Below are 27,928 nucleotides of genomic sequence, written 5' to 3'. Positions count from 1 at the left end.
GGAGATGATAGGACAGCTGGTATCAGAACTATCCGTCTCTACTAAAAATACAAAAAATTAGCTGGGCATGGTGGTGCGTGCCTGTAGTCCCGGCTACTCGGGAGGCTGAGGCAGGAGAATTGCCTGAACCCAGGAGGCGGAGGTTGCGGTGAGCCGAGATCGCGCCATTGCACTCCAGCCTGGGTAATAAGAGTGAAACTCCATCTCAAAAAAAAAAAAAATTCACTTATTCATTAGTTATTTGTCTGTAACTTTCTCATACTATCAGGCAGAGTCATGCCAATCAGTCTGTAGCATCAGGAATGAATGTTCTTTGTTATTTAAAAATTTTAATCAGCTGAACTCGTGGGAATTTTTAATCTTTTAAGAGTTAACAATTATCAATCTAAAATAACTGTACTTGCATTTGGGTATGTCCAATCATTCTCATTCTTCCCTTCTTATGGTCACAGCCATTCAGCCATTTTCTTGTCACACGCAGACAATGATCTGACTCCAAGATACAGAGGTGGAGGTGAGATTGTGAGGGCAAAAGGTCTCTCTGCTATCCCATTCCAGATGTGCTAAATTTCATAATTGAATGAGAAGATATGGGTACAGGGCAGGGAACATCACACACCAGGGCCTGTCATGGGGTGCGGGGGGCAAGAGGAAGGTTAGCATTAGGAGAAATATCTAATGTAGCTGACAGGTTGATGGGTGCAGCAAACCATCATGGCACATGTATACCTGTGTAGCAAACCTGCACGTTCTGCACATGTATCAGATTATTGAATGTTTTTTGATTGAATGGTTTTTGTTCTAAACTAGAAACAAGAGTAACAAAGGACCGTTTTATTTCTTCCTAAAGAAAATCTTACCTATACAAAGCCTGATTCCTATTGAGCCTAGAATAAGTCATTGTTTGGCTAGAAAGAGTATTCAAGAGGTCTAGCACTTATTTTTACAAGTACTGTATACATCTAAAACACCTATTAAGTTTATTGTACTTAGCCTCAAAAACTCATATGTCCCGTGTCTTGTTCTAACCAATGCCCATCTTTCTTCACTCATGAAATGTAGAAATAGAACAATAAAAGGTGAATTTTATAATACCCATTTGGCAACCACCAGATATTGGAAGGGGTACAGTAAATTATTAATATAATGACAATTTTGTAGGTTATATTTTGGTAAAATGTGTTTTCTGAGGAAATTATCCCTTTTATTTACATTTTTTGTTGTTGGTTGGTTGTTGACACAGGGTCTTGGTCTGTTGCCCAAGATGGAGTGCTTACTGCAGCCTCGAACTCCCAGGGACAAGTGATGCCCCTACCTTCTCAGCCTCCCAAGTAGGTGGGTGTATAGACACTGGCCACCATGCCTGGCTAATTTTTTTTTTCCTGTGGAGACAGGGTTTTGCCAAGCAATTGCCTGCCTCAGCCTCCCAAAGTGTTGGGACTACAGCCGTGAGGCATTGCACCAGGCTCAAGATCACTTATAGTATTCTCTATTATTTTTATTTGACGAATCTGTATTTACATCACTTTCTCCTTGCTAACATTGGTCATTTGAATATTTGTTCTTTTGTTCATAAGCAGATTTGCTAACAATTTTTCTATTTGAAATATGTACTTCAAAAACCAATTTTTTGTTTGGTTGGTCTCTACTACTACTTTTGCTTTCTATTTCATCGGTTTATCCTCTCATCTTTATTGTGACTTGGCTTCTACTTTGTTTTTAGTTTTTGTAGTAGTTCTTTTTCTAACTTCTTGGTTTAGACATATAACTCATCAAGTTTCCATATTTATTCTTTTACAACATGAGCATTTAAGGTCATGAATGGCTCTCTTTGAAATGTTATATTTAATTGTGATTTGGGTCTAATTTCTCTACACTGAACTCCTTTAATCTGCAAGTTATTTAAAAGTCTGTTTTTAATTTCTAAATATAGATAGTTTTGTCAATGATTTTTAAATTTAATTACATCATAATCAGAGATCATTTGACATCAATTCTCTAACATTTGTTGAAGCTTGTTTTATAATCTGGTATTGGGTCAATTTTTGTAAACATTCTATGTATGCTTTCTTGGGAAGAAAGTCTGTTTAGTCTTTCAATTACTGAGATGTAATTGAAGATTTATCATTTACAATCCTTATGATATTGTCAATTTTGCCATATATATTTTGAGGCTGTTGTGTCAATGTTGGGTGTGTTCAGATTATCAGTATTTCTATCTTCCTGGTAAATTGAATGGTCCTTCAGTGTATAAGTGCATACATATGTGTGTATTTATACATTTATATTCACATATGTTTACTGTATATAGTGATATATACTGCTGTATTATTCTTAAAAATGGTTTTGCCCTAACGTTTTGTTGCTATTAATATAGCTGTACCAGCATTTTTCTTTAGTATTTTAATAATTTATATTTTTTCATTATTTCATTTTCAGCCATTCTAGTTTTATATTCCTCTGGTAACCAGCATGTAAAAGGATTATTTTTATTCAACATACATGTTCTTTTACCTAGTGAATGTAATCCTTGTTTATTTACTGTGCTTACTGCTATATTTCCTTATTTCTTTTTGATGCATTTTTCTTTTCTGCTTCGTAGATACCTTACACCCCTTTAAGTCCCTTTACCCTTCCCCTATTGATAGTATAATTGTCTTAAATATTTTATCTACATAGTTTGAGAACCACATCAAAATATCTTCAAATATTTCAAGATTTCCTCATTTATCATTTCCTCTTTGTTTTGGAAACTTCCTCTAGCCATTTTTTAAGATACCATAAAACTGGTATCTGAAAATCTCAGGTTTCTAATCCTGCTATATGTTGAATCTGTTAGCTTTCACGTATAGTGGCTTGATTGCTCATGTGTTTTGTAATTTTTTATCATGAACTCTTATTCTGTAAGACTTAAGATATAAGAACTATGAGCACACTAGCTTCAGGATGCATCTTTCTCAATCTTGCATTTATTACTACAAAATGCTTACCTACCTTTGCGGGTGTGTACATTTTTTTTTCCATCCCTACTCTTTAGCTGAGGCTATTTTGCCCTTTGAAGGTTCTAGTTTTATGCTAGAGTGGCCATTCCAACTACCAACTTTGGCCCCAAAAACTCAATTCTGTTCCTTGTGTGGTTATGACAGACATCTACAACTTTTAACCAGTACTGCCATCATATCGCCTCACGTGCTTACAGCTCTAGTTGGCATTTCCTTTAGTTCAGCCTCCTGAGGATTTCCTTTTATTTCTGGCATTTCACTCTACTGCCAAAGGGGTGTTTGTTATATTTTATTCAGCATTTTCTAGCTATATTAGAGTGGGAGAGAGTCCCAGTTACCTAATTCTCTGTATTGCTACAAATGTAAGTCCCAGGACAAGCTTGTCATTACTCCTCTGAAATTTTATGATGATCTAATTTGGTGGGGTCTGTTTTCATTCACTGTGAACTCAACAGCGCTTTTCAATTTGGAAATTCATGTTTTTCAGTTCTGAAAATGTTTCTTTTTTTCTTTTTTTTGCTACTAAATCTTTATTTTTCACCTTAAAATCAGCAGAATATCAATCTACAATCAATACAATGTTGCCTGGTGGCATCTCTTGCTTCAAATTTGTCTCACAAATCTGCTGCAGGTAATTTATACCCAGTCAGTAAGACATGTTTCAAAAGCCACTTTTCACTCCCAACAGGCAGCCCTAGTCTAATTTACAATTGGATAAGAACTGGCAAACTATACATACCTGAGTTAAATGTAACTTGTAATAGTATTTTTTTTTATTGTACTTTAGGTTCTGGGGTACATGTGAAGAACATGCAGGATTGTTGCCTAGGTACATACATGGTAATGTGGTTTGTTGCCTCCATCACTGTCACCTATGTCTGGCATTTCTCCCATGTTATCCTTCCCCAACTCCCTATCCCCCACTGTCCCTCCCTTAGTCCCCGCCAACAGACCTCAGTGTGTCATTCTCCCCTCCCTGTGTCCATGTGTTTTCATTGTTCAACACCTGCCTATGAGTGAGAACACGTGGTATTTGATTTTCTGTTCTTGTGTCAGTTAGCTGGGAATGATGGTTTCCAGGTTTATCCACGTCCCTACAAAGGACACGAACTCATTGATTTTTATGGCTGCATAGTATTCCTTGGTGTATATGTGTCACATTTTCCCTGTCCAGTCTATCATTGATAGGCATTTGGGTTGGTTCCAAGTCTTTTCTATTGTAAACAGTGCTGCAATGAACATACGTGTGCATGTGTCTTTATAAAAGAATGATTTATAATCCTTTGCATATATACCCAGTAATGGGATTGCTGAGTCAAATGGAATTTCTATTTCTAGGTCCTTGAGGAATCGCCACACTGTCTTCCACAATGGTTGAATTAATTTATGCTCCCACCAACAATGTAAAAGTGTTCCTGATTCTCCACATCCTCTCTAGTATCTGTTGTCTCCAGGTGTTTTAATGATTGCCATTGTAACTGGCATGAGGTGGTATCTCAATGTAGTTTTGATTTGCATTTCTCTAATGACCACTGATGATGAGCATTTTTTTATGTTTGTTGGCCTCATATATGTCTTCTTTTGAAAAGTGTCTGTTCATATCCTTCACCCGCTTTTGAATGGGTTTGTTTTTCTTGTAAATCTGTTTTAGTTCTTTGTAGATTCTAGATATAAGTCCTTTGTCAGATGGGTAGATTACAAAATTTTTTTCTCATTTTGTTGGTTGCCGGTTCACTCTAATGATTGTTTCTTTTGCTGTGCAGAAGTTCTGGAGTTTAATTAGATCCCATTTGTCTGTTTTGGTTTTTGTTGCCAATGCTTTTGGTGTTTTAGTGATGAAGTCCTTGCGTATGCCTATGTTCTAAATGGTTTTGCCTAGGTTTTCTTCTAGGGTTTTTATGGTGTTAGGTCTTATGTTTAAGTCTTTAATCCGTCTGGAGTTAATTTTAGTGTAAGGTGTCAGGAAGGGGTCCAGTTTCTGCTTTCTGCACATGGCTAGCCAGTTTTCCCAACACCATTTATTAAACAGGGAATCCTTTCCCTATTGCTTGTTTTTGTCATGTTTGTCAAAGATCAAGTGGTTGTAGATGTGTGGCATTGCCTCCAAGGCCTCTGTTCTGTTCCATTGGTCTATGTCTCTGTTTTGGTACCAGTATCATGCTGTTTTGATTACTGTAGCCTTGTCGTATAGTTTGAATTCAGGTAGTGTGATGCCTCCAGCTTTGCTCTTTTTGCTTAGAATTGACTTGGCTATGCGGGCTCTCCTTTGGTTCCACATGAAGTTTAAGGTGGTTTTTTCCAGCTCTGTGAAGAGGGTCATAGGTAGCTTGATGGGGATAATCTTGAATGTATAAGATTTACTTACTTTGGGCAGTATGGCCATTTTCACAATATTGATCATTCCTAAGCATGAGCATGGAATGTTTTTCCATCTGTGTCCTCTCTTATTTCCTTGAGCGGTGGTTTGTAGTTCTCCTTGGAGAGGTCCTTTACATCCTTTGTTAGTTGTATTCCTAGGTATTTTATTCTCTTTGTAGCAATTGTGAATGGGGGTTTGCTCATAATTTGGCTCTTTTTAAGTCTGTTAATTTGTATATAGGAATTCTTGTGATTTCTGCACATTGATTTTGTATCCTGAGACTGCTGAAGTTGCTTATCAGTTTAAGGCGATTTTGGGCTGAGATAATGGGGTCTTATAAATATACAACCATGTCGGCTGCAAATAGAGACAATTTGACTTCCTCCTTTCCCAATTGAATACTCTTTGTTTCTTTTTCTTGCCTGATTGCTCTGGCTAGAAATTCCAATACTATATTGAATAGGAGTGGTGAGAGAGGACATTTTTGTTTAGTGCCAGTTTTCAAAGGCAATGCTTCCAGTTTTTGCCCATCCAGTATGATATTGGCTGTGGGTTTGTCATAAATAGCTTTTATTTTTTTGAGATACATTCCGTCAATACCTAGTTTATTGAGAGTTTTTAGCATAAAGGGCTGTGAGCTAATCAACTTGCTTTTATTTGATATCCCACCCCTTATCACTACCTGGTTAGGTTTAAACTTTCTCTGATCAGCCATTTCTCATTCTCCTACTTCCTTTTTATCTTTATATTTTATTGCTCAGATCTACAGCTTCTTTCATCAAAGATAAAGTCAGAATTTCTCTTTTAAGTCCTCCTTGTTATTTTGGAGCAAGATGGCATTATCTTTATTCCAGCGTTTTGTTTTGTTTTGTTTTGTTTTGTTTTGTTTTGTTTTGTTTTGAAATAGGACGTTCTGTCAATAGAGAAGAACATTAAGTTGGGATCTGTTAAGTAGAAGTGGGCTAAAAGAACGTCTGTACTTGCAACTCTCCAAATCATGAGCATGTTCTTGTAGTGTCAAATAAAAAAACAAATCTGGACTTACGTAAGGAGAGACTATTGAAAAGGATTATTCCAAGAGCAGGGAAAGACTAGTCCCTTCTCTATTCCCCTCTCCTGCACTAATTTTTTTCAGTAGTCTGTCCTTACACTTTTCAGTAGTCTTTCCTGTCCTTGGCAGAACATGCCAACATGAAGATCTACATATCTTAAAGATCAGCCAGAAAAGTGACTTTTAATAGGGAAGAATAATAAAGCTAGAAAGTGCCAGGTGTCAGGAAGTGCGATGAACAAGTAGCAGTGGTTTTATTGGACAGTGGATCAGAAACTGTCTTACCCTGAGGTTAGCTGACACTCAGGAGCGGGCATTACAGAGAGGCTGAATGCCAGCTCAGGCTGAGGATGGGTAAAAATTTAGGGACATGGAGGAAGGAGAGAAGCTTAACTCAAGTTTGGTCAAATCATGGTAGTATTATCTAGATTTCTTTCTGAGGCAAAGAATGGGAACCTGGAGGGTCTATGTCTAGACTGGTCATAGGAAAACAAGGGAGGAATCAGCAGTCTTACCTGAGTCCTAGGGGAAACAACGGCCCCCTGCAGAAAGCCATTTCTGGGACACAGTAGAGCAGTGGAATTCATATAACTGCCTTCGTCTTTCAGGATCACAGGGCTAAGGTAAATGCCAATACTCCTAGTACATTCTCTCTTTCGTCTCTTCTATCGCTACCAAACCAGCCTCTGCATGGAAGTCTCTGAATGGAGCCTCTCACTCCCACTCCCTTCACCTTTGCCTGGCCAACTCCTGCTTGTCATTTGGCATTATGCATAGGCAACACTCTCCTGGAAAGGTGTCCCAAACTACCTCTCAAAATATGTTGGAACGGTAGCGTGTTCTCTCTGTAGATTAATCACACTGCCTGTCATATCTGCTTAGCCCTTGAGGACAGAGCTGTGTCTTGCTCGTTGTTGTACCCTCAGCTCTTAGCTCAATGGCTGAAGCTCTGCAGGCTTTCAGTAAACAGTGAATAAAAGCGTGCTGGGGAAGATGGGGGAGTTACCAAAGCTGTGACTTTTGGAAGTCAGCCTGTTCTCGCAGACAGCTGAGAGACAGAACCATCTCCGGATCCTCCGCACGTTCACAGAGTGATGATTCAGCAGCTTGATCATCCTGCCCTCCACCCTGGGGATTTTTCACTGGCTTTTCACATCAGCTGACAATTAATGTGAAAGAAAATGGAAGAAAAAAACAATGTACTGATTTCCATTTCATCTTCTTAGCTATTTTGAAAAAGTGCTTTCAGCAAAGGGGTTGAAATTAACTTTTTAAAAATGGAGTAGTTATCTGGTTTAATATAACTGATCACTGAATGATGATACTGGCATTATATTATTGAGAGTCTTTTTTCTGACCTTCGAAATACGGAGAAAAATATCGGTGAACTTGAGAAATTTTTCCGAGGGAGATGTAAACTTTTATACTCAAAAGAGCACATTGAGTCTGGCATTATTATAGAGTTTAAGGGGTACATAGGAATCATGTAGTTCAACCCCTTTATTTGTAATTAAGAAAATTAAGGCTCTGAGATGTGACATATCAACATTTAGACAGCACCAGGAAGAAACCATGTCTTCTGTTTCCCACATTGGGAATTTTTTTTTCACTAAGCCAAAGATGAGTTTTATTTGTTTTTTGGTTAATACATAGAAGAATTTTTAAACCTACAACTGAAAGAGGGAAGGCATAACAAAATCTAAAATGATTCAGGTTTTCATCAAGTGTTAGACCCCAGAAAAGAGCCAGAATTTTTAAATGTAAATACAATAGCATACTGTTGTTGAGAACATGAAATGGAATACTTCTGAATGTAGTGATCAAATATCATGGAGAGGTCATCAGTGTTAAAATTATAAGTCATCAAAAAAGAATAGAGGAGAATCTCTATTACTTGACGAGTTACAGCCCAGGAGCTCTTGTCTTCAAATGTACTTCTTAATGGGTCATGACAGGTGATCTCTGATTATTTCCATCCATTCTACCTCAGAGCCAGGCTGAAAATGCTAACTTGAATTTCAGGTAGAGGATTATTTTAAGCTAGCAAAACATGGTGAAATATTTTTTCCCTTATCTAATAGATTTCCTGAGGGGCTGCTATGTTCTCAAAACTTCTAATGTAGGAGTCAGAAACCTTTCGTTAGTACTTATAAGTCATCGAATGTTCACTTAGAGGGCAGAAACTAAGGTGATATTGACTCTTTCATATGAAAAGTGTAGTGATGTGTTCATGCTACAGAAGGATGCAGGGTGCCAAAGTCTGGTGTCATTGGCTTCCTAATTTCTCCTGCGTGGACCAGCACAGGCCTGCATCTTCTTCCCGGAGCCCCTAACTCACCTCCCAACCACTTGGTCTGATAGTGTTGGGAGTTCCCACCCATCCTCTGTCATACCATTAATTGTCACACAGCCTCAGGAGAATGGTGGTTATTCTGAAAAAAGGAAGAGCCAGCCTGGCATTAACACCTGGACTTTGGTACTCCTAGGAGGCAGCCCAGCTCCCACAGCAATACATCATGTTCCACAGAACAGCAACATTAGACAGCACCACCCTATGTTCACCATGAAATAAGATAAGAACAAGACCATTGTGGTCATGTCTAAACACAGACCAAGAAAGAAAAAAAAAACATTGTCTATTTCAGAAAAATCACCAACCTTACCCCTTTTCTGGCTAATATCAATGATTACTGCCTCTTTACCAATTATGGTATAGACCCATTTTGTTTCTCCCACCTTCAAGATAAAATTATTAAAATATCAAATGATAGAATTACTTTCCTTCGTCACAACATTCAGTCCACAGAAAAACCTCAGTTCCTTAAACTCTCCACAAATCTCCTAATGCAAATTCAAATCCCGTAGTAAGTCCTTTCTAAGTCCCTCTTACTGAGATTGCCTGTCGTTTCCCATGTTCTGCTGCCCCTCCCACTCCCCCTCACCCCCTACTCCCGTTGCAACAAGCTAATAGACCAACTTTACTTTTTACTGTCCTGAGCAGAGTGGTGAGGTGGGAGGGGAGGGAGGTCTGCATAAATTTAAGGGGTACAATTGCAGTTTTGTTACATGGATACATTGCATTGTGGTGAAATTTGGGCTTTCAGTGTTATCATTATTTAAATAATGTACATTGTACCCATTAAGTAATTTCTCATGCCTCACCCCACCCCACCACCCTTCCACCTTTCCAGGTCTCCAATGCCTATTTTTTCACACTATGTTCTGTGTACACATTATTTAGCTCCCAATTATAAGTGAAAACATGCAATATTTAACTTTCTGTTTGAGATGTTTCGCTTAAGATAATGACCTGTTCTGAGAGTCTTTGATTGATGGGCTTCAACAGTCATTTCAGATTTGTGATGTATCAGTTTGTAGTTCAGGGAAATGTTAAGAATCTTTTTCTTTTCCAACACATGTGCTTTGTTTTAATAAATGAGAGATCTTATCCCATTATGGCAATCAGCACTCAGCCTTGAAGAGAGTTAAGAGGAAAACTTGGGCACCAAAATAGAGTTTTACCAGATTTTCTACCTTTACTAGTGCCGTAGGAATAATACTTGCCTTATAACTAGTACTCAGGTTAGTGGCATTAATTTCTATTATATTGAAATTTATATTCTTAAGCAATGCCTTCATTTGGACTGGTCTAATTTTATTTCACTGTTGGGCCCCCACCAATTTTTATTATTTCAATGCCTAATTGTTAGTTGATATATTTTCATTTTTCTTTAATGACAAAACAACTAGAGCTTTAGTTGCCTAAATTTTCAGGGTCTTTTGTTGGAATTATTGGGGCTATGCTTTAGGAAAGTGATAATTTGCAAATTACTTCTGTGGTTGGAAAGAAAGGATAGACCTAAGTAAAATTAGTCCCAGAATTTCAACCACCTACCAGATGTCTTTGGTTCACAGAAGACCATAATCTTCAGCCAAGTTTCACTGTCAACAACCCACCAATATTTGAAATGTTGGCAAGTCATAAGTAGAGCAAGAACAAATAATACAGTGAAAAATAAGCATTTCTTTAACTGTATGACTACCGTGGCTGTTACAGTCATCAGAAAAGAATACAGCACTGTGACCTACAAAGCAGTATTGTCTAAGATTACACCTAAATGTAATAAAAACTCAAAATTAAGGTCATGTAAGTTGAGAAATGGGATGACTGGACAAAATTCAATTAGACTACCTTATCAGTTCCATGGTAAGGGGAAGTAGGATTCAGAATCTAGAAATGCTCTAGAGAAATCTTGGAGAGAGGATATATTTAAAGAAAAATGTCAGTCCCTACTGTCATAGAGATAATGGGGGAAACAAATATTAACATGACAGTTGTAGCAGGTTGAATGGTGTCCTCAAAAAAGACGTGTTTGTGTCCTAACCATATTCAAAACCTATGAATGTGACCTAATTTGCAAAAAAGAATATTTTCAAATGTACTTAAGAATCTGGAGATGAGGTTGTCCTGGACTACCTAGCTAGGCTCTAAATCCAATGGCAAAGGTCCTTACAAGTGACAGAAGAGGAGAAGATACAGAAGAGAAGAAAATGCAAAGATGGCGGCATAAATCGGAGTGATATGGCCATAAGCCAAGGAATGCCTACAGCCACCAGAAGCTGGAAGAAGCAACTAAGAAATCTCCCCTAGAGCCACTGGGGAAGCACAGCCTGGCCAACACCTTGATTTTGGACTACTGGACTCTAGAACTATAACAGAATAGATTTCTGTTGTGTTAAGCCATCCCGTCTTTTGCAGTTTGTTTTGGCGGCCCTAGGAACCTCATAACAATTACTGATGCAAATGAGACATAATTAAAAGTTGTGGACTGTTAGAAAAGAAAAAATTATATGAAAGCAGACAACAAACACGCCTTGACTTAAACTTGGAGGCCAGAGAAGCTCTCCAAGAATCCATAGCAAAAGTTCCTAAAAGAAGATTCAAGAAAGCTAAATGGCTGCAGACCAAAAAGAATTTTAAGAGTAAATAAGAGAAGGCAGTTTCCAGATATTGAACTAATATTGAATTGATATGACTATGTAAACTTAATCAAACACTAGTTGAAGACAAACTTGATATCAAGTTTTCTCACTTAGAATCCTATGACATGGCACATAAGTACCCTCCCTAACCCTTTTCCAAGCCAACAAAAAAATGAGAATAAATATAGAGCAGGAAAGTCCGCTACTGTGCTATTTTGGGCAGCTAGGGGGCTAGCCATCTGTTACCAAGCTGACAGAGCACCTTATGCGTCTTCCCACATAGACGTATAGGACTGGCCCTGAAGCTGCTGGAGGACACTGAGAACACCATCCCGTGATACCTGAACCAGGTGTGTAATTAGCCCTTGGCTAAAAGATAGGCAGGTGCTTCTCAGAAGTAATCCAGGCCAATAAGTAAGCAGAGCACAAAAAAAAAAAAAAAAAAAAAAAAAGCCATGACATTAGTACTCAGTGAAATTATGACTACTTTTCATTGCAAAGGTTTTTTTAAATTTTGAATCATTTATAATTTAATGAATGCTCCAAGTCACCAGGACTGTTTTAGGTACTTTGTGTGTATGCATTCACTTAAGCCTAACAAATATATGAAAAATATGCTATTTATTGTCCCATTACATAAATGAGGAAACTGAAGTGCAAAGAACAAAGTAGATTGCCTGTAGTCAAACAGCCTATAGTGGCAGAGCTGGGATTCAAACCCAGGTTGCCTGGCTATAGAATTCACACTCCTAATTATTGCATTTTCAATAATCTCTCTAATCTCCAGGGTAATCGTAACAAAAATAACTACTAGTATTATAGGATTCCTTTGGTGCTGTTTCGTCAGCCAGAAATCTCTACAGCTGCTGTGACCTCTGCCCAGGGTCTCACTCAGACTGCCAGGCCCACTCCACCCACTCAGCCCAGCAGGTTGCACTCAGCTTGTGCCCCAGCCTGGATCCTGTGCCCACCTGCTGCACCCACCACAGCCCACAGCTGGACCAGGGATAATGAAACTGGCTTCCACCTTGGGTGCCAGCACTTGGATGAAGGGAATGCAGTGGCACCCAAAAACTGGGAGAGGCCAGCAACTGCGGAGCCCCGAGGGTGTTACAGCTCTCGCCCAGGGAGTCCCAAGGTCCTAGCCCCCAGGAAATATTTTAGCTTTCTCTTTTTCCTGCTAAAGCGAATGGGAGTGTGTAACAGCTTGCTCACTCCCGTCGTGAATGGGATGTGTAACAGCTTGAATGGGAGTGTGTAACAGCTTGCTCACTCCCGTCGTGAATGGGATGTGTAACAGCTTGCTCACTCCCATCGTGAATGTGATGTGTAACAGCTTGAATGGGAGTGTGTAACAGCTTGCTCACTACCATCACCCACAGCTGCATGTAGCATCTAGCGGTTTTCTTCACTTCCCTGGCTCAGTGAGCAGGAGCACGTGTTACAGCTCTTTTTGCACCTGTCATTTGACGGGTTCCAGCTTCCCATCCCACGACCAAGAGGAATGAGGTACACAGACACTGAAGAGTGAGCAAGGCAGAGAAAAATTTTATTGAACCACAGGAAACTCTCAACACCAGAGGGGACCCAAAGTGGTAGCCCTCTGTGTGAGAGGAGGCCTGAAAGTGGGTAGCCATCTGTGAGGCTGAGTCTGGGCTTTTTATGGGCTCAGAATAGAGGAGTCCATGCTGATTGGTCCCTGGGCAGGCCTGACAAAAGCACGATGTAATTAGCTAAAAGGCATTGAGGAAGTTCTCACTCAGGTCATGGACTCCACCCAGAACTGGCAGCTCAGTTTGTAGGCTTCACGCTGTCTTTGGCATGAGGGTCAGGTTTCACTGGGGACCTGTCCCTGCCTACCTGGGAATTTGTCTGTGACCTGCTGCTATCACTACTAACATTATTAAATATTGACCGATAAGGAAGATGTAATTATCATCTTTAATTTACCATATTGATCAATAAGGAAGATGTGATTATCATCTTCAATCTACCAAAGAAGAAAGCAAGGCCCAGAAATTTAAGGAATTTGCCCAAAATCACACAGATACTAAATGGAAGCCTAGATCAGATCCTAGGGAGTCAGATTCCAGGGCCCATGGAATTCACCACCACTACAGTGGTTTAAAATTCAGCCATTTTACTTTGTGCTAGGAAACATTTCTGCGCTGTTTATGTTTTTCATTTATTTATTGCTTCCTACCCTCCCACCCTTAAAGCTATCTCTAGGTTTTAAGCTCTCTGAATAGGGACACGATCTCACCATGCTCTCCATCTTAACCATACGAAGTTGAACTCTGTCCTTACTCCATCCAGCCCTCCTTTTCATATGCTTCTCAAATAGCAGTAATAAGAAACAGTGATTATCTTTGGAGCTCCTCCTATGTGACAGACCCTCTGCTATTTTCTTCTATGATTCCAATTAATCCCCCAAGAAAGCCTGTTGGGTATGTTTTTAAGATTATCCTCACAGTACACATGAGGATACCGAGGCCCAGAAATGTTAAAAAACCTCCCCAAATTCACACCACCGATGCCGCCAGAGCTAGGATTCCAGCCATGGCTGTCAGAATAAGCATGACACTGAAATACCTCGGCCTCTTAAACACGTCTGTATACATGTGACTCGTAATATGTCAGGAAAGGAACACACAGGAACAGTCACCAGGTTCCTAGGCCAGAAGGCTCTACAAAGGAGTATCCTTTCCTGTGGAGTATCAGGTGGCTGCTTGCAGCAAAGACTTGTAATGGTGGCAAACAGCCTCGGATCAATCCTGATAAGGTTCTTGATACTTGTGTTATGTTATAGCCCCGAATCACACAGTTTTGCAGTTCAGAACTACTAATTACCTCATCCACATGTGATCAGGCCCTAAGGAAATGAACCTATACACAGGGGGCTTATTAGAACCTTGAAATGCCTGCATATTAACTTATGGGACAAATAACCCCGAAGGACCAGAATGTGAGACCAACTGACCAGACCTCCCCAAATACTGGGTCAGGAAGTTGGAAGATGCTTATTTTTCTAGCATATTCTCAAAAGACCCTGAAGACATGTGCTGGGTCAGTAAATAATGGGTACTCCAGTTAAGCATGTGCTGTATCAGTCATTTTGTACCTGTGTAGCCTTGGGAAAGTGACTTAGCCTATATGAACCTGATTCTTCTCCTTCATTAAATGTATCTACAATTAATTCCTCCTCAAAGATTAGAAATTTCTATTAAGTAGATGAAGCATTACAAATCTCAGATGATAATTGTTGTCTTGTATGTCTTATTTGGCATGTGCCTGCCACCACCCTGACTGAAATATGCATGCTGCTGATTCAAGTTCCCCTTCCTTAAAATATAACTGGAGAAAAACTAATAATTCATCTCCTTTACTTTCCTGATATCACAACAAAATAGAATTCCTGATTTTGCAAATTCTTTTTTATCAGTTGCCCTTTGGTCCAACAGCTTTCTGAGGACATGTGAGTTTCCCAGGAAGCTTTCTCCAAACCTCGCTGTAGGGCACGTTTCCTGGAACTTTCCTGTGGAGAAGCTGCTCTTTTCTATGGGATGAGGATTCTTATTTCAGCATGTACTCCAGAAAATAGCACTTTCAGACTCATCTCTAGAGTGGTAATTCATATTATTTTAGCTACCTGTGCCTCTCTGTCTTCTGAATACAGCACAATTTGCTCATCTCCACTGGCATTAAGGGGTGGCGGCAAACTATTATCCTTAATATCAAAAATCTGCCTCTGTAACGGGTTTAGAGGCAAGTCCCAAAGATTCTATCTTCTAAAGGTTTAGAAAATCTAACAAAAAGAAAAGTGAAAGATACCAACATACTTTATCTTATAAAGGCAAGAAACCGCTGTTCCTCACTGAAGAGCAGAACACACACACACACACACACACACACACACACACACACAAAGAAAGAATGAAAAACTATGCTGCAATAGAAGGGATTAAGAAACATGCCTGAAAATCTTGTTAAATGTGAATGAGTTCAATTAGGATATTGTTGACTCTCCTCTATTTGGAGACTTACAAAATGTGGTTTAGACACACCTACTGGAGACAGTTTGGTACGGTCCTAGGTGTGTCCTTGCCCAAGGGCTGACAGATGGATTGAATGACCTCTCAGCAACCCTTCCAGCCTCACACTTCTGCTGTGCGCTGATTGTTGGACTGGCATGTTAGCTGAGTCAGATTTGCCCTTGTAAGTGAGTGGAGGAGTCAGCTGCATGAAAGAAAACAGGTACTCTTTGTCCCCAAAATAAAAGCCTCTCTACCCTGTTCCAGATTAAATCATATCATTAGAGGTTTATTTCCCTTAGTCACAAAGTATTTTTGGTCTTCTAGAGTTCGTAACAGAAAGCAGGCACTGACACTTAAGTGAAGATAAAGTAACTAAACTTTATCAGATAAGGGCTTAGCAGAGATCAAGGCCCTGCAGCATCCTCCAAGCCTGGAAATGCAGGAAGAGTGAGGTCCAGAACAGTCATGGATAGACAGACGCAGGACTGTGAAGACAAACTGTGCCTAATTAGAAATGATGCTCCAAGCTCCTGCAGAGATAGAGCTCTCCTCCCTCCCATATGCATTCCATCATGCCTTTGATGAAGGCCAAGCTCCTACCACGTACAGAGCACTGGCTAAGACACTGGGGAGACTATAGTAAGGAAACAGACATGGCTTCTGCTTTCCTGCAAAATACTGAACATGTAGTGAATTAATAAATAGGGGGAGGTCTACACTCATGCAACAAATAGTGAGTGGCTAATCTACACAAGGAACTGTTCCAGGATGGGTGGTAACCAAATGGGCAAACCCTTCACCTTCCCAGAGCTTACATTCTGGCAAGAGGAAGTTACATCATGAAAGAAGCAACAGGTGCTCTATGAACTATGACAAAGAGATCTACCCTAGCAGCCAAGTCTTCCTTGAAAAGGGTTGTTTCTATTGACAAGTGAAGGCTGAGTAAGAATTGGAGAAAGGCACATGTTGAGGGAAGAGCAGGCACCTAGAGAATGTTACGTTTAGGTGGGGCGTGGCGGCTCACGCCTGTAATCCCAGCACTTCAGGAGGCCAAGGAGGGCAGATCACTTGAGGTCAGGAGTTTGAGACCAGCCTGGTCAACATGGTAAAACCCTGTTTCTCTTAAAAAAAAAAAAAAAAAATTAACTGGACCTGGTGAGGTGCACCTGTAATCCCAGCTACCCGGGAAGCTGAGACAGGAGAATCGCTTGAACCCCAGAGGCAGAGATTGCAGGGTACTGAGATCACGCCACTACACTCCAGCCTGGGTGACAGAGAAAGACTCCATCTCAAAAATAAAAAGACCAGGAATGAAAGAATGTTCCATCTAAAATTACCAAACGCTGCCCAGCTACCACAGTTGGCTTGTGTGGTAGGATGAAGCATGATTTATATCTTTTTTTTCTTAGAGTTATTCAAGTATCTGCATGGCAAACAATTTTAAAACAATATTAAAATTATATGTAAACTATTTCATCTCATTTTTACCTTGCAGCTTTAATATATTGGTCTTCAAACTATTACTTGCAAATTATGATCAAATTCTGCATGGATAATTTGGAAACTCAAATTCAAGATCAAATAGGAGTTTTACCCTGATGATGCAAGCATTAAGTCTAATTCCGAAATATGTTTGGTGTTACCCTATGCAAACAAAAGAATGTGTTTGACATCGTGACACAGATTTTTCCCCACCTACGTTGGATATGAATTATAGGTTGGTTCCTGCACTACAGGTGGACCTGTGGCAGCCCAGCAGTATCTCCTATGTATCAGAGGGAACAGTTACAGATGTCCATATCCCCCAAAGTGGTTCCCGAGCCCTGTTAGCCTTCTTACAGGAAGCCAGCATCCAGTACAAGTAAGCATTCCTATTCACTTGCTATAAAATGTATTTGTACTAAACTGAACCAAATGGTAGTTGTATTTAGGTTTTTTATCAAGCACTTACAACAGTGTTCAGGAATAATTTTTCATACGGAGAAAACTGATATGAATATATTCACCTTGAAGAGCTTATTAGTCCAATGGGGGATGGGAGCAACCATGTGGACCTTTCTTTTCACTATTTCACTGTTACCACTAAGTGATCGATATAAACACAGACCTTTTTCTGTGAAGAAAGGAGAGCAGCCTAGCAAGGCCTAGAGGGTGGATGAGAAGGCAGGAGTGGAAAAGGCTTTCTGCAGGAGCTGTGCCAGCCAGGCAGAAGCAGAGAGGATCACACAAGCAAAGGAAGAAGCAGCATATGAGGCATAGTGGTTAGTGTATGAAGTGCAACTCAGAGCAGAAAGAAACGATGCTGGAGAAACAGGGACTTCAGGCTGTGGGAAGTCTTATGTGCAGGGGCAGGAGCTCAGACCTTGTCTTGTAGATAGTGCTGCCCCACTGCAAAGGAGCTGCATGTAGGGGGTTAGCGTGGAGGGACTAGGAGACACTAGTCTAGGGAAGAGGGAGTGAGGCTCTGAGTTAGGTCCAGAGTAGTAGGATCATGAGGGCATTCAAAAAATATTTCAGAGCAGACTCTCCTCCTGTTGGATGGTAAGTAGAAAAGGAAGAAGTGAAAGGATGACTCCAAGTTTTCTACCTTGGGTAACTGAGTAGACAAACTTGAACAGATTTAGATATTTTGAGGATTGATTTAAAACAATGATTAGAACAGTAAGTAGATGGGGCAGGGTACGGTGGCTCACGCCTGTAAACCCAGACTTTGGGAGGTTAAGGCAGGTGGACCACCTGAGGTCAGGAGTTTGAGACCAGCCTGACCAACATGATGAAACCTGTCTCTATTAAAAATACAAAAATTAGCCAGGTGTGGTGGTGTGCACCTGTAATCTCAGCTACTTGGGAGGCTGAGGCAGAAGAATTGCTCCAACTCAGGAGGCGGAGGTTGCAGTGAGCTGAGATAGCACCACTGCACTACAGCCTGAGCAACAGAGTGGGACCCTGTCTCAAAAAAAAAAAAAGAAAGAGCAAGTGAAAGAGGAGTTGAAGAAGAAAAGAAAGACTTTAGAGAAAATGAGGGCTTCAGGGTACCGAGTGCTGCAGGGATATCCAGCAAGAAAAGGACCAACCAGTTTCCTTTGGATCTGGCAATGGACAGAACATTGATAACTCTAAAGGTGGATTAGAATGTTCACACTAGCAGACACAGAAATGAACAGGAGGTGAGAACACACATCAGCAGAGTCTATTCCTGTTCTTAGCAGCAAGAATAAAGGAAGTAGAGAACGAGACGTGACTGGGAGGAGACGCATAGATGATGCCTATCTGGGAGAACTGGGATTTGTTTGTGTAGGGGGAAATCTTGGTGTATTTGTAGGCTGAGAGAAAAGCCTGTAGGGAGGGAGACATTGATGATGTCAGAGATAATATGCAGAAGGAAGAGTGTCTGAACGGTAGGAAGGATACCTCTTTCTCTAAAACTGAAGAGAGAAATGTGGTGGATCTACTTAAGATTGTACAGAGGAGAGTGGACACAAATAGATTACAGTCAATGGCTAAATTTCTGGATGAATGAAGAAACAAAATCATCTACTGAAAGTAAGAAAGGAGGAGTTAAAGAGTATTACCGGGAGAAAAACTGGGGTAAGAGCAAAGAGCAGTAGTTGTTGCAGAGACGAGAGTTTGTAACCCTGATACAGAGCTGAGGTTCTGTTGGATAGAGCCATGGAAAGGTCAGGGTGCCAAGAAAGTTGAGGTTCTTAGTGAGATAATAGTTCAGGTATTCATCCCTAGGTCTAATATGGATTGGAAGGCAGGAGTGTCCAGGAGGGATGAGGGAATCAAATGGAAGAATCAGGGAAGATTTAGTCTTTGTATTGAAAACAATGTAGTGTTACTGAGGGCAACAAGAGGGAAGGAAAGAAGACAAGATCCGCATGGTAGCCACACAGATTATTGAAGGGAAGTGTTACATGGAGATCTCTGAGGTTGATTCAGTCAAGAACAGGTGGCCTAAATCACCAGAGAATCATCTTGAATCTCCTTGGCTGATGGCAAGATTAGAGAAGGGAGAGAATATACTTCTGGGGCAGGAACATGAAGGCAGAGCCAAGAGTCCGAGGAAAGCAGCAAGAGGTGGCATGATGCTGCCTAGAGGATGAGCTTTCCCTGGAATCAAGAAGATTCATGGCATACAGAAGAATATGATGACCTTCCTCCTTCTGCCCCATGGCAGGCAGGTGGGGAGGGAGACTGGGAATAGAAAGCCACAGTAGACTGTGTATCCTTTAAAGAGTCAAATGTCTGATGGGGCAAGAATATGAGAAAAGAGAGTTCCCTGAAGAGACTGGAGAATGTAGGAAGTTCATTTACAAAGGAAGGTAGACTCCAGCAGGCACAGGGAAAAGCAGGTGGAGGAGAAAAAAGGGGCATCAGTGGAAGATCTAAGAGAAGTGCAGTGTGGTGACTTAATGAGATGAGATGGAGAAGGAGGGAGTGACTTACCCTTTGCTGGGAATCCTAAGACTTTGGGGTTGAGAGGCATGAGTGTAAGTGACTACTCCAACTACCCAAACTTTATAGCAGGTTGTTATACTGTCAAATCTGGCACACAGTTTGGGGGTCCAGGAGGGCCTGGGGTGGGCTGATGGCTCTGTGGGTCAATGGTGAGGGTCTAGTCTCTCTGGAGGGCTGAGCCAAGGGGTGCCAAATGGAAGTGACATCCCTGGTCCACACAAAGACTGCCCTGCCAGAGGGATATTTACGGCTTTATTAAAGTACTGATATGCTTTTTGCAGAAAGGTATTTTATCTGTGCTTCTAGGACAGAATCACAGCTGTGCATAAAACTATTGTTCATACTGGACACATTTTAGTCATTGCTGTAGCTTTGAAGGCCTACTCTGATTTCTCTGAATGCCCGACAGGAAACAGCATGGCAATTATATCTATAGGTACTCAGTAACCACTCACATGCTTCATTGATTACTATTCAGTAGAAAAGAATATATCAGTTACTTTAACAAGTCTCTATTTCCTGCCATTAAATATAGGTCATGTGGAACTGATATAGAATAAAATATCACACTTTATGTCACAGAGAGTAAAGTCTAAAAAATGAATGTTTTAAATCAGCTGCCTCCTTCATGGAGAACAGTCATTTAGAATTATTCATTTTGTTGGTCCCAAGATAATAAGATATGAGTCAAATTCCATGAACCCAGTAGATAGAGATCATTTTAATTGACTTTTAGTATTGTAGCCTGGGGTATTTTCAAAAGATTGTCATTTACTCTGTGTAAGAATACATAAGGCATAGTTACAGTGATTTTTAAGGTGGAGATAATGTGACCCCATGTGTCTGGCCCTTGGGTGATCAATCCCTCTCTATGAAAGGATTCATTCTACCATAAAAACTTTTGGTCATTCTATAAAGTAAATACCTGCAAAAATTGGTGATGAAATTTCTGTAATCCTAGTACTTTGGGAGGCCGAGGCAGGCGGATCACCTAACGTCAGGAGTCCTAGACCAGCTTGGCCAACATGGTGAAACCCTGTCTCCACTAAAAATACAAAAATTAGCCAGGTAAGGTGGGGTACAGCTGTAATCCCAGCTACTTGGGAGGCTGAGACATGAGAATTGCTTGAACTTGGGAGGAAGAGTTGCAATGAGCCCAGTTCACTCCACTGCACCCCAGCCTAGGTGACAGACCAAGATTCCAAATACATACATACATACGTATGTACATACACACGTACATACATACATACTATGTACATACATACGCACATACGTACATACATACATATGCACATACATACATGCGTACATACATACATGAATTTCCCCAAAAAAAGAAATTTCTACTTTTTGAGAGGCCCTCTCCACCCAAGAAATTTTGGGGAGGTGGTTTTGTACTGAGTAATGGTATCACTCAGAAACTTTATAATAGTTCTAGTCACCATTACAGGAATATACACAACTGGGATAGGAATCATCACAGGCTGTGAAGAACTAAGAAAATACAACAGTTTACAAGGGCCATTCTGAGACTCCATTTCATAGCCTTGTCATCTGTATGCTAGTTTCTAGTCAACTACTTAACAAGGAAAATGAGACGACCTCCAATCCCATAATTATTTTTTAATTTCATTTAAGGTTGATCTCCTAGGTCCTGCATTTGGGTGCAATGTAAGTTACTGAACACAGACCTTGGTTAGTTTGCTGGGGCTGCCATAACAAAGTATCACAGACTTTAACAACTGGACGTTCAGGAGATCCTGGTATAAATTTCTGGCCTTGGCAAATCTGTCTACATTTTTCTTCCTTAGTTTCTTGGGATTGAAAAAAGTAGCCAGGAGAAATAATAGATGATTTTGGTGAGGGAAACATACTTGAAGGTTCCCTGCAGTATTGGAATACATTGACAATGTTTAACTACGACAGCCCTAATCAAACTCACATCCCTCTTGACCATCCCAGATTCCCTCCTAACACAAGGACATTAGAACATTGACATGGAGGTTCATGTGGCTCAAGACTTATCTTTAGCAATATTGTAAAACTCTTTAGCCCATACAGACCTAATCATCTGTAACTTCTTACTTTGAGGGTAATAAAGAAAGCACGAATACTGATGGTGTTCAGACTAACAACAACCTGCCACTCACATTTTGAGCCACTGCAAGCAGCCATTGGGGACTTAACCAAGCTTTGAACCATCTCACCTTACCTTGATTTTTAACATGTTTTCAATTTTAAAATCAAAAATTGAAATAAAAAAGCAGTAAGCCAATGATCAATTCCTAAGTGCTTTGTTGTAGTAGGTGCTGACTAAATAACAAATGAGTAAATGAAAAAGAATGTCCTATACCCAGTATGACCCTATGTTAATCTACTTTCTACATAGAATAGAAAATATTTATTTAGGTGATTCAAGATAATTTTTTAATTTTTAAGAATTAATATTCAAGGCTTTAAATAACTTTCAGCCTTGATAGTTATTTAAAGAGGCCATTATCTGTTCGTTTAATAGCACTTAAACCATTAAACGACAGGTTCTTTTGGAAAATAAAACATGAAAGCAAAGCTTTTTAGCCACCTGCCAAGCCCAGGAAAATTATTAGGGGGTTTTCTAGCATATTTAAGTAATGCAAATGACTGAAGTGCTTTGACACTGTGTGGAACTCTAGTTACTGGAGGCTGGTGAGTATTGAGAAGACAGGCCTGTATTTATCTAACTCAGATGTCACATCAAGAACACTAATGACTCTGCCTGGAGCTGGTTCCACAAAGCCTGGAATCCCCAGCCCTGGCCTCAGCCTTTAATTTCCAAATGCATTCTCTGTAATTGGCTGAGCTTCTCTTCTCTTGACGTTCTTGATACTGGTAGGCAGTAAAATGGCTTTTTCCAGCTCTGGGTATTTCTTCATTTTCCAGTTGAGGACTGTAGCTTCTTTCCCCCTTTCCCTTTTCTCTCTGTCTTAGGTCAGGTATACTGGGTAGTGATGTGAGCACAGTCTCTCCATGACAGAAGAGATATGCTCAGGAAGAAGCAGCAGGAAAGAGAAGGTGGCAAGGGCTTGGAAGAGTAGCCTAGGCTCGGTTTTTATGAAGTCATCCTGAACTTGGAATCTCGAGACTGGAATTCGGGTTCACCTTCCAAGTTCAAATTCTGGCTCAGCACTAACCAGAAGAGTAACATTGGCAAGCTCTTAACCCTTTCAAGACTCAATTTCCCTACTTTAAAAATACCAATAACAAGAGAATCTGCCACATAGACCATAGGGCTATTAACTAAGATTATGTACATAAAATACATAGCACAGTGCCTGGCTGCTGGTAAGTAGCACTCAATAAATCTAAGTGCTCATAGCCATCATTCAGTTGTTGCAGCTGCAAATCAATAGTAGCTATTGTTACTACTACTGTCACTTGAGGACATCTGCCTATAATTTTACACTTTAAATTCATTACACCACTTATTTAACAGTTTTCATTTCCTGAAAAATAACATTTTCCCAACATTTTGTATTTTTAGAAATATTGATGGTCATAGTCTTTCTTTACATAGATGCATATGATTTTCTTTGGTTGTTGCCTGATTTTTGCAATATCTCAACTTACTTTTCATCATATCTGTCATTCCAAATCCAGGGTTCTCATAGAAGATCTTCAGAAAACACTGGAGAAGGGAAGCCACTCACAAACCCAGAGAAACCGAAGATCCCTCTCTGGATATAATTATGAAGTTTATCACTCCTTAGAAGAAGTATGTAATCAAAAGAGCTTTTCCTGATTTTTTTTTTTTACAAAGGCACCTTTATCATTTAGGCCTAAGGGAGAAAATGATATGCTTTATGCTTCTGGGGAAGAAGCATAAAGACAGAGAAGGGACTATGTGAAGAACACGTGTGGCTTTTACATGGCCACGGTACCTTATCTCTTCTGTTAAACTTTTGATGGTATATAAGAAGTACCAAAATAATTTCAATTTCACTTGCTTTACCTAGATCACTTTTACAAAGGACATATGAAGTGCAGTGGAAGAGTGTGGAAATGTTGCTATAATTATAGTTATAATGGCCTTCGCTGAGAAGCCAAGAAATGTAGAACTAGCCAGAGTTTGAGGAAATGCTGAGTAGAGTGGACCTCACTTGCACCCTCTGAAAAGTTAAGACCTCTCAAAGGCAAAGCTCCATTTGTGGCACCTCTGCACCTTTGACCATGCTTTTTCATCCTACCTGGAGAACTGACAGCCACCTCCTCCTCACTGCCACATCCTTTACTATTCACCTGGATAGCTTGTTGTTCTGCAAATCTCAGCTTAAGCAAAAAGGTAGCTGTTCCTGTTCTCCCAGATTGGAGACTGGAGATTCTCCCCTCCTCCACCAACACCTCATGAATTACATGTCCCCATAGCACAGGGATGTGATACCTATCACAATTTTCAATTATGTGATCATGTGATTATTTTATTAATGCCTTTCTCCCCTAATAAGCTACACGTTCCATGAGGGCAGGCCATTTCTTTCTTATTCACCACTGTAACCCCAGTAGCAGGCAAATAGAGACCTCCAAATACATAGCTATTGACAGAGGAGTAAATGAATGAGTCATACATTTTCCATGTTTCCCCTGAATTGAAAGAATGCTAGACATAAAATAAATGAGATGCTGCTCTATGCGTAAGATTGTTTTTGGTTCTTTTGATGACAACTCTCCTTTCAAAATTATCTTGACATATTTCATGTCTCAACATGATTTGGAAGCTTCAAATTAGAAGCAATAGAAAGGTTTTACATAACTTTGCACACAGAAGTACTGTTAACATGCACTAGAAAAAAGTCAAATTTTACAAATATAAGAGATATGCGTAATGTATGTGTCTATACACACACACACACACACACACACCCTTCTGATTAGTTTAACTATGAATAGAAATAATATATAGGTACTTTTCTGAATACATTTAGCTATTTTTTTCAGCACTGATCCTTTTATACCATGAAATGGTAGGATACTTTCATGTTATTTCTTTACTCCCCATAGAGCTTTTAAGGCAGGAATGAAGCACCTTGTTCATTCAAATATATCTTTTCCTGATGACAGATAAATGTATATGAATGGATCAATGCAAATGTATCCCTATCACTGGAGAAATTATTCAGAGTATGCCCTCTGATGTATGCTCAGTAAAAGAACTTTTAAATAAAAAAGATATGCCTTTTTCTTAGCATCTTCTGTTCAGTGGCAAATTGTAATATATGGAACTTTAAGAAACACTTTCAAGTAGTTTGGACAGCTTTCCTAAAGTTGATTTATTTCTTTACCTCTTAAAAACGTGGAAAATATACATAAATTCTAATTTTCAAAAAGAAACCAGAACACATCAGTTTTTTTATAAAAATCTATTACCACTATACTAATGATATATGATAATAGAAGGCATGCTTTAATGGAAGAACAATATAAAGACATAAGCTGCTATCTGTAAAGGCAGAAAATTAAATGTAATTTTAAGTATCCCAAAAAAAATTAAAAACAGAAAGTGTGTTTTTTGTTCAATTATATATTCCATGTACGCTCCTTGAATTCTGAGACCTACTGTTGTCTTTCTGTTTCCTTTTGTTCTCTAAAAGCTCCATTACTGTGAGAGAGTCTGACAAGGTTTTTATTTATTTGCTCTTAGATTCAAAGTTGGATGCATCATCTGAACAAAACTCACTCAGGCCTCATTCACATGTTCTCTATTGGAAAATCATATGAGGGAAGATCTCTTTTTATTTTAAAGGTAAAAATAAGCAATTGCTATGTAAATATATAATGTTTACCAAATATTCATCTTTTTCAACTTTGACTTATGGGGGAAAATAAATGAAATGATCTTTTATAGAGTCTCATATTTAACATCATCTGATCTCAGAAATATTTTCCCTTAGGTTTCTGAGCCATATTTCATTTTTGCCATTGAATATTTCAGAGAATACTGTTGCTAACATTTTCAGTTATTGATGTGAAGTATTTGTGAATTGGTGGTGGTTAAAATGAACCAATGCAAAACTATGTAAATGTGTAAGAGGCTGATATGGTTTGGTTCTGTGTCCCCACCCAAATCTCACATCAAATTGTAATTTCTAATGTGGTGGGAAGATCTGGTGGGAGGTGATTGAATCATGAGGGCAGATTTCCCCTTTGCTGTTCTTGTGATAGTGAGTGAGATCTGGTTGTTTAAAAGTGTGTAGCACTTCCCCCTTCATTCTCTTCCTCCTGCTCCACCATGTGAGATGTACCTCCTTCCTCTCCGCTTTCCACCATGACTGTATGTTTCCTGAGGCCTCCTCAGCCATGCTTCCTGTACAGCCTACAGAACTGTGAGCCAATTAAACCTCTTTTCTTTATACTACCCAGTTTCAGGTAGTTCTTTATAGCAATATAAGAACTGACTAATACAGAAGCTATGCATTATTCCCAATCATCTCTTGACCCTGCATTCTCTCCTGTCTACTGACTTATAGCTCTTCATTCTTTCTCAGCCAAACTTCTAAAAAGACTTACCTCTGGTCACCATTTCTACTTCTTCTCCTACCATTTAGACTTTGACTCACCAGCCTTTGCCCCCACAATTCTTCTAAAACTTCTTTCCAAGGCCAGCAACCACTCCTAGTTGATTCTTCCCCTGTCTCTCTGACCATCTGGGTCTCATTCACTGGCTCCTCTCCCCTTATCCATTCCTTAGGTTCAGGTAATTTCTGAGACTCTATCCTCAGCCCTACTTTCATGCCACAAACACTCTCTAGATAGCTACATCTAGCCCATAATTTCAACAATCATCCCAGACCTCTGTATCCATTGCATTCTGCCCTCTGGAATCTTAAATTCACCCACCATTGCCTACTTGACACTCTTCTCTTGGTATTCAGAAAAGCAGCTCAGATTCAGAATGGTATCCCTCTCCTCCCAATTCAGAAACATGGGGCATCATCTTAAATTCCTCTCCTTTACCACCAAAAGCTGACCATTTTGTCTTCTGAATATTTCAGATCTACCCCAGATGCTTCTCTTGTCCTCATAGCTGTTACCCTAACTTCTCTCTATATCTGTTCTCCCCGGACTATTGCAGTAGTGGCCTCAGCACCGAGCCTCCTTCAAGCCCCCATTCTTGACCCTCTCATGCTGTAATCCGTCCTCCACACTGTTGTCAATGTGACCCCTCAAATATGAGCATATACACAACACACACACACACACACACACACACACACACACACACACACACACAGCACCCCCCACCCCATAGAATACAAGAGGAAGCCTCATCTCTTTTACTTAGTATCCAGGGACTCCACATTGAGGTTCATCTGCTGTTCCTCAAACTGCAGGCACAGTTCCTCCAATATGGTTTCCTCAGATTGTCTTCCAGGCTTGAGATGCCTTCCTCCAACTCATCTGCCAGACAAGCTTTATGTCTTGCTGAAGTACTCAAGTGCTCCTCTTCTGAGAAGCTATCTTTTATTACTTAGGAAAATTCTATATAACACTCTAATGTTCCCATGGTAACTTACGGATATTCACATCATAATGGTTGATTGATTGCTTACATGTTTTCCCTCCCCACTAGTGTATAAATTCCTTGTCTTTTCATATTTGAATCTCCAGTGCTGGGCAACAATGTCTGACATTAAAAAGGATTTCCTGAAATATTCATGGAGTGAATTAACGAATGAATGAAAATTAGATCCCCTATGATTATAATGTCAGGAGCTCCTATTGATTTGTCAGTTAGCAACCAGGTTAAAAGTAATATTGATATAGTAGGAGTGTAAACAAAAACCTGTCACTTGATTCTACAAATCATTTTATGTTTTCATTTTGTGGTATAATAAAATTTGACTTTTTCCACCTATAAAATATAGCTATTCTTTAAGAAATATTTCTTGGGATAGTGAGAGAAAGGGGATGAGGGAGGACTCAGCGTTTTATTTAACCGTCACATACTATATTACAAGGAAGAAGCAGGCTGAGGCAGGAGGATTACAAGAGACCAGGAGTT

At 39.8% G+C, this 27,928-nt stretch overlaps 1 protein-coding gene across 1 annotated transcript in view; it reads left to right on the top strand.

The window, feature by feature from the left end:
- CPA6 (carboxypeptidase A6) overlaps nucleotides 1-27,928 on the top strand; it is a 325,618-nt gene that overhangs the window by 218,664 nt on the left and 79,026 nt on the right. Inside the window, exons 3-5 of the mRNA XM_032296286.1 lie at nucleotides 17,166-17,290; nucleotides 23,530-23,644; nucleotides 25,568-25,669. Of these exons, the coding sequence (XP_032152177.1) occupies nucleotides 17,166-17,290; nucleotides 23,530-23,644; nucleotides 25,568-25,669 (342 nt within the window). The remainder of the gene's footprint in view (nucleotides 1-17,165; nucleotides 17,291-23,529; nucleotides 23,645-25,567; nucleotides 25,670-27,928) is intronic.

Source organism: Sapajus apella, unplaced genomic scaffold (genome assembly GCF_009761245.1).
Source record: "Sapajus apella isolate SASKATOON/1434 unplaced genomic scaffold, GSC_monkey_1.0 scaffold35, whole genome shotgun sequence".
Taxonomy (NCBI): Eukaryota; Metazoa; Chordata; class Mammalia; order Primates; family Cebidae; genus Sapajus; species Sapajus apella.
The sequence above is the reverse complement of the archived record's forward strand: the minus strand, read 5'-3'. Positions and strand labels throughout refer to the sequence as shown.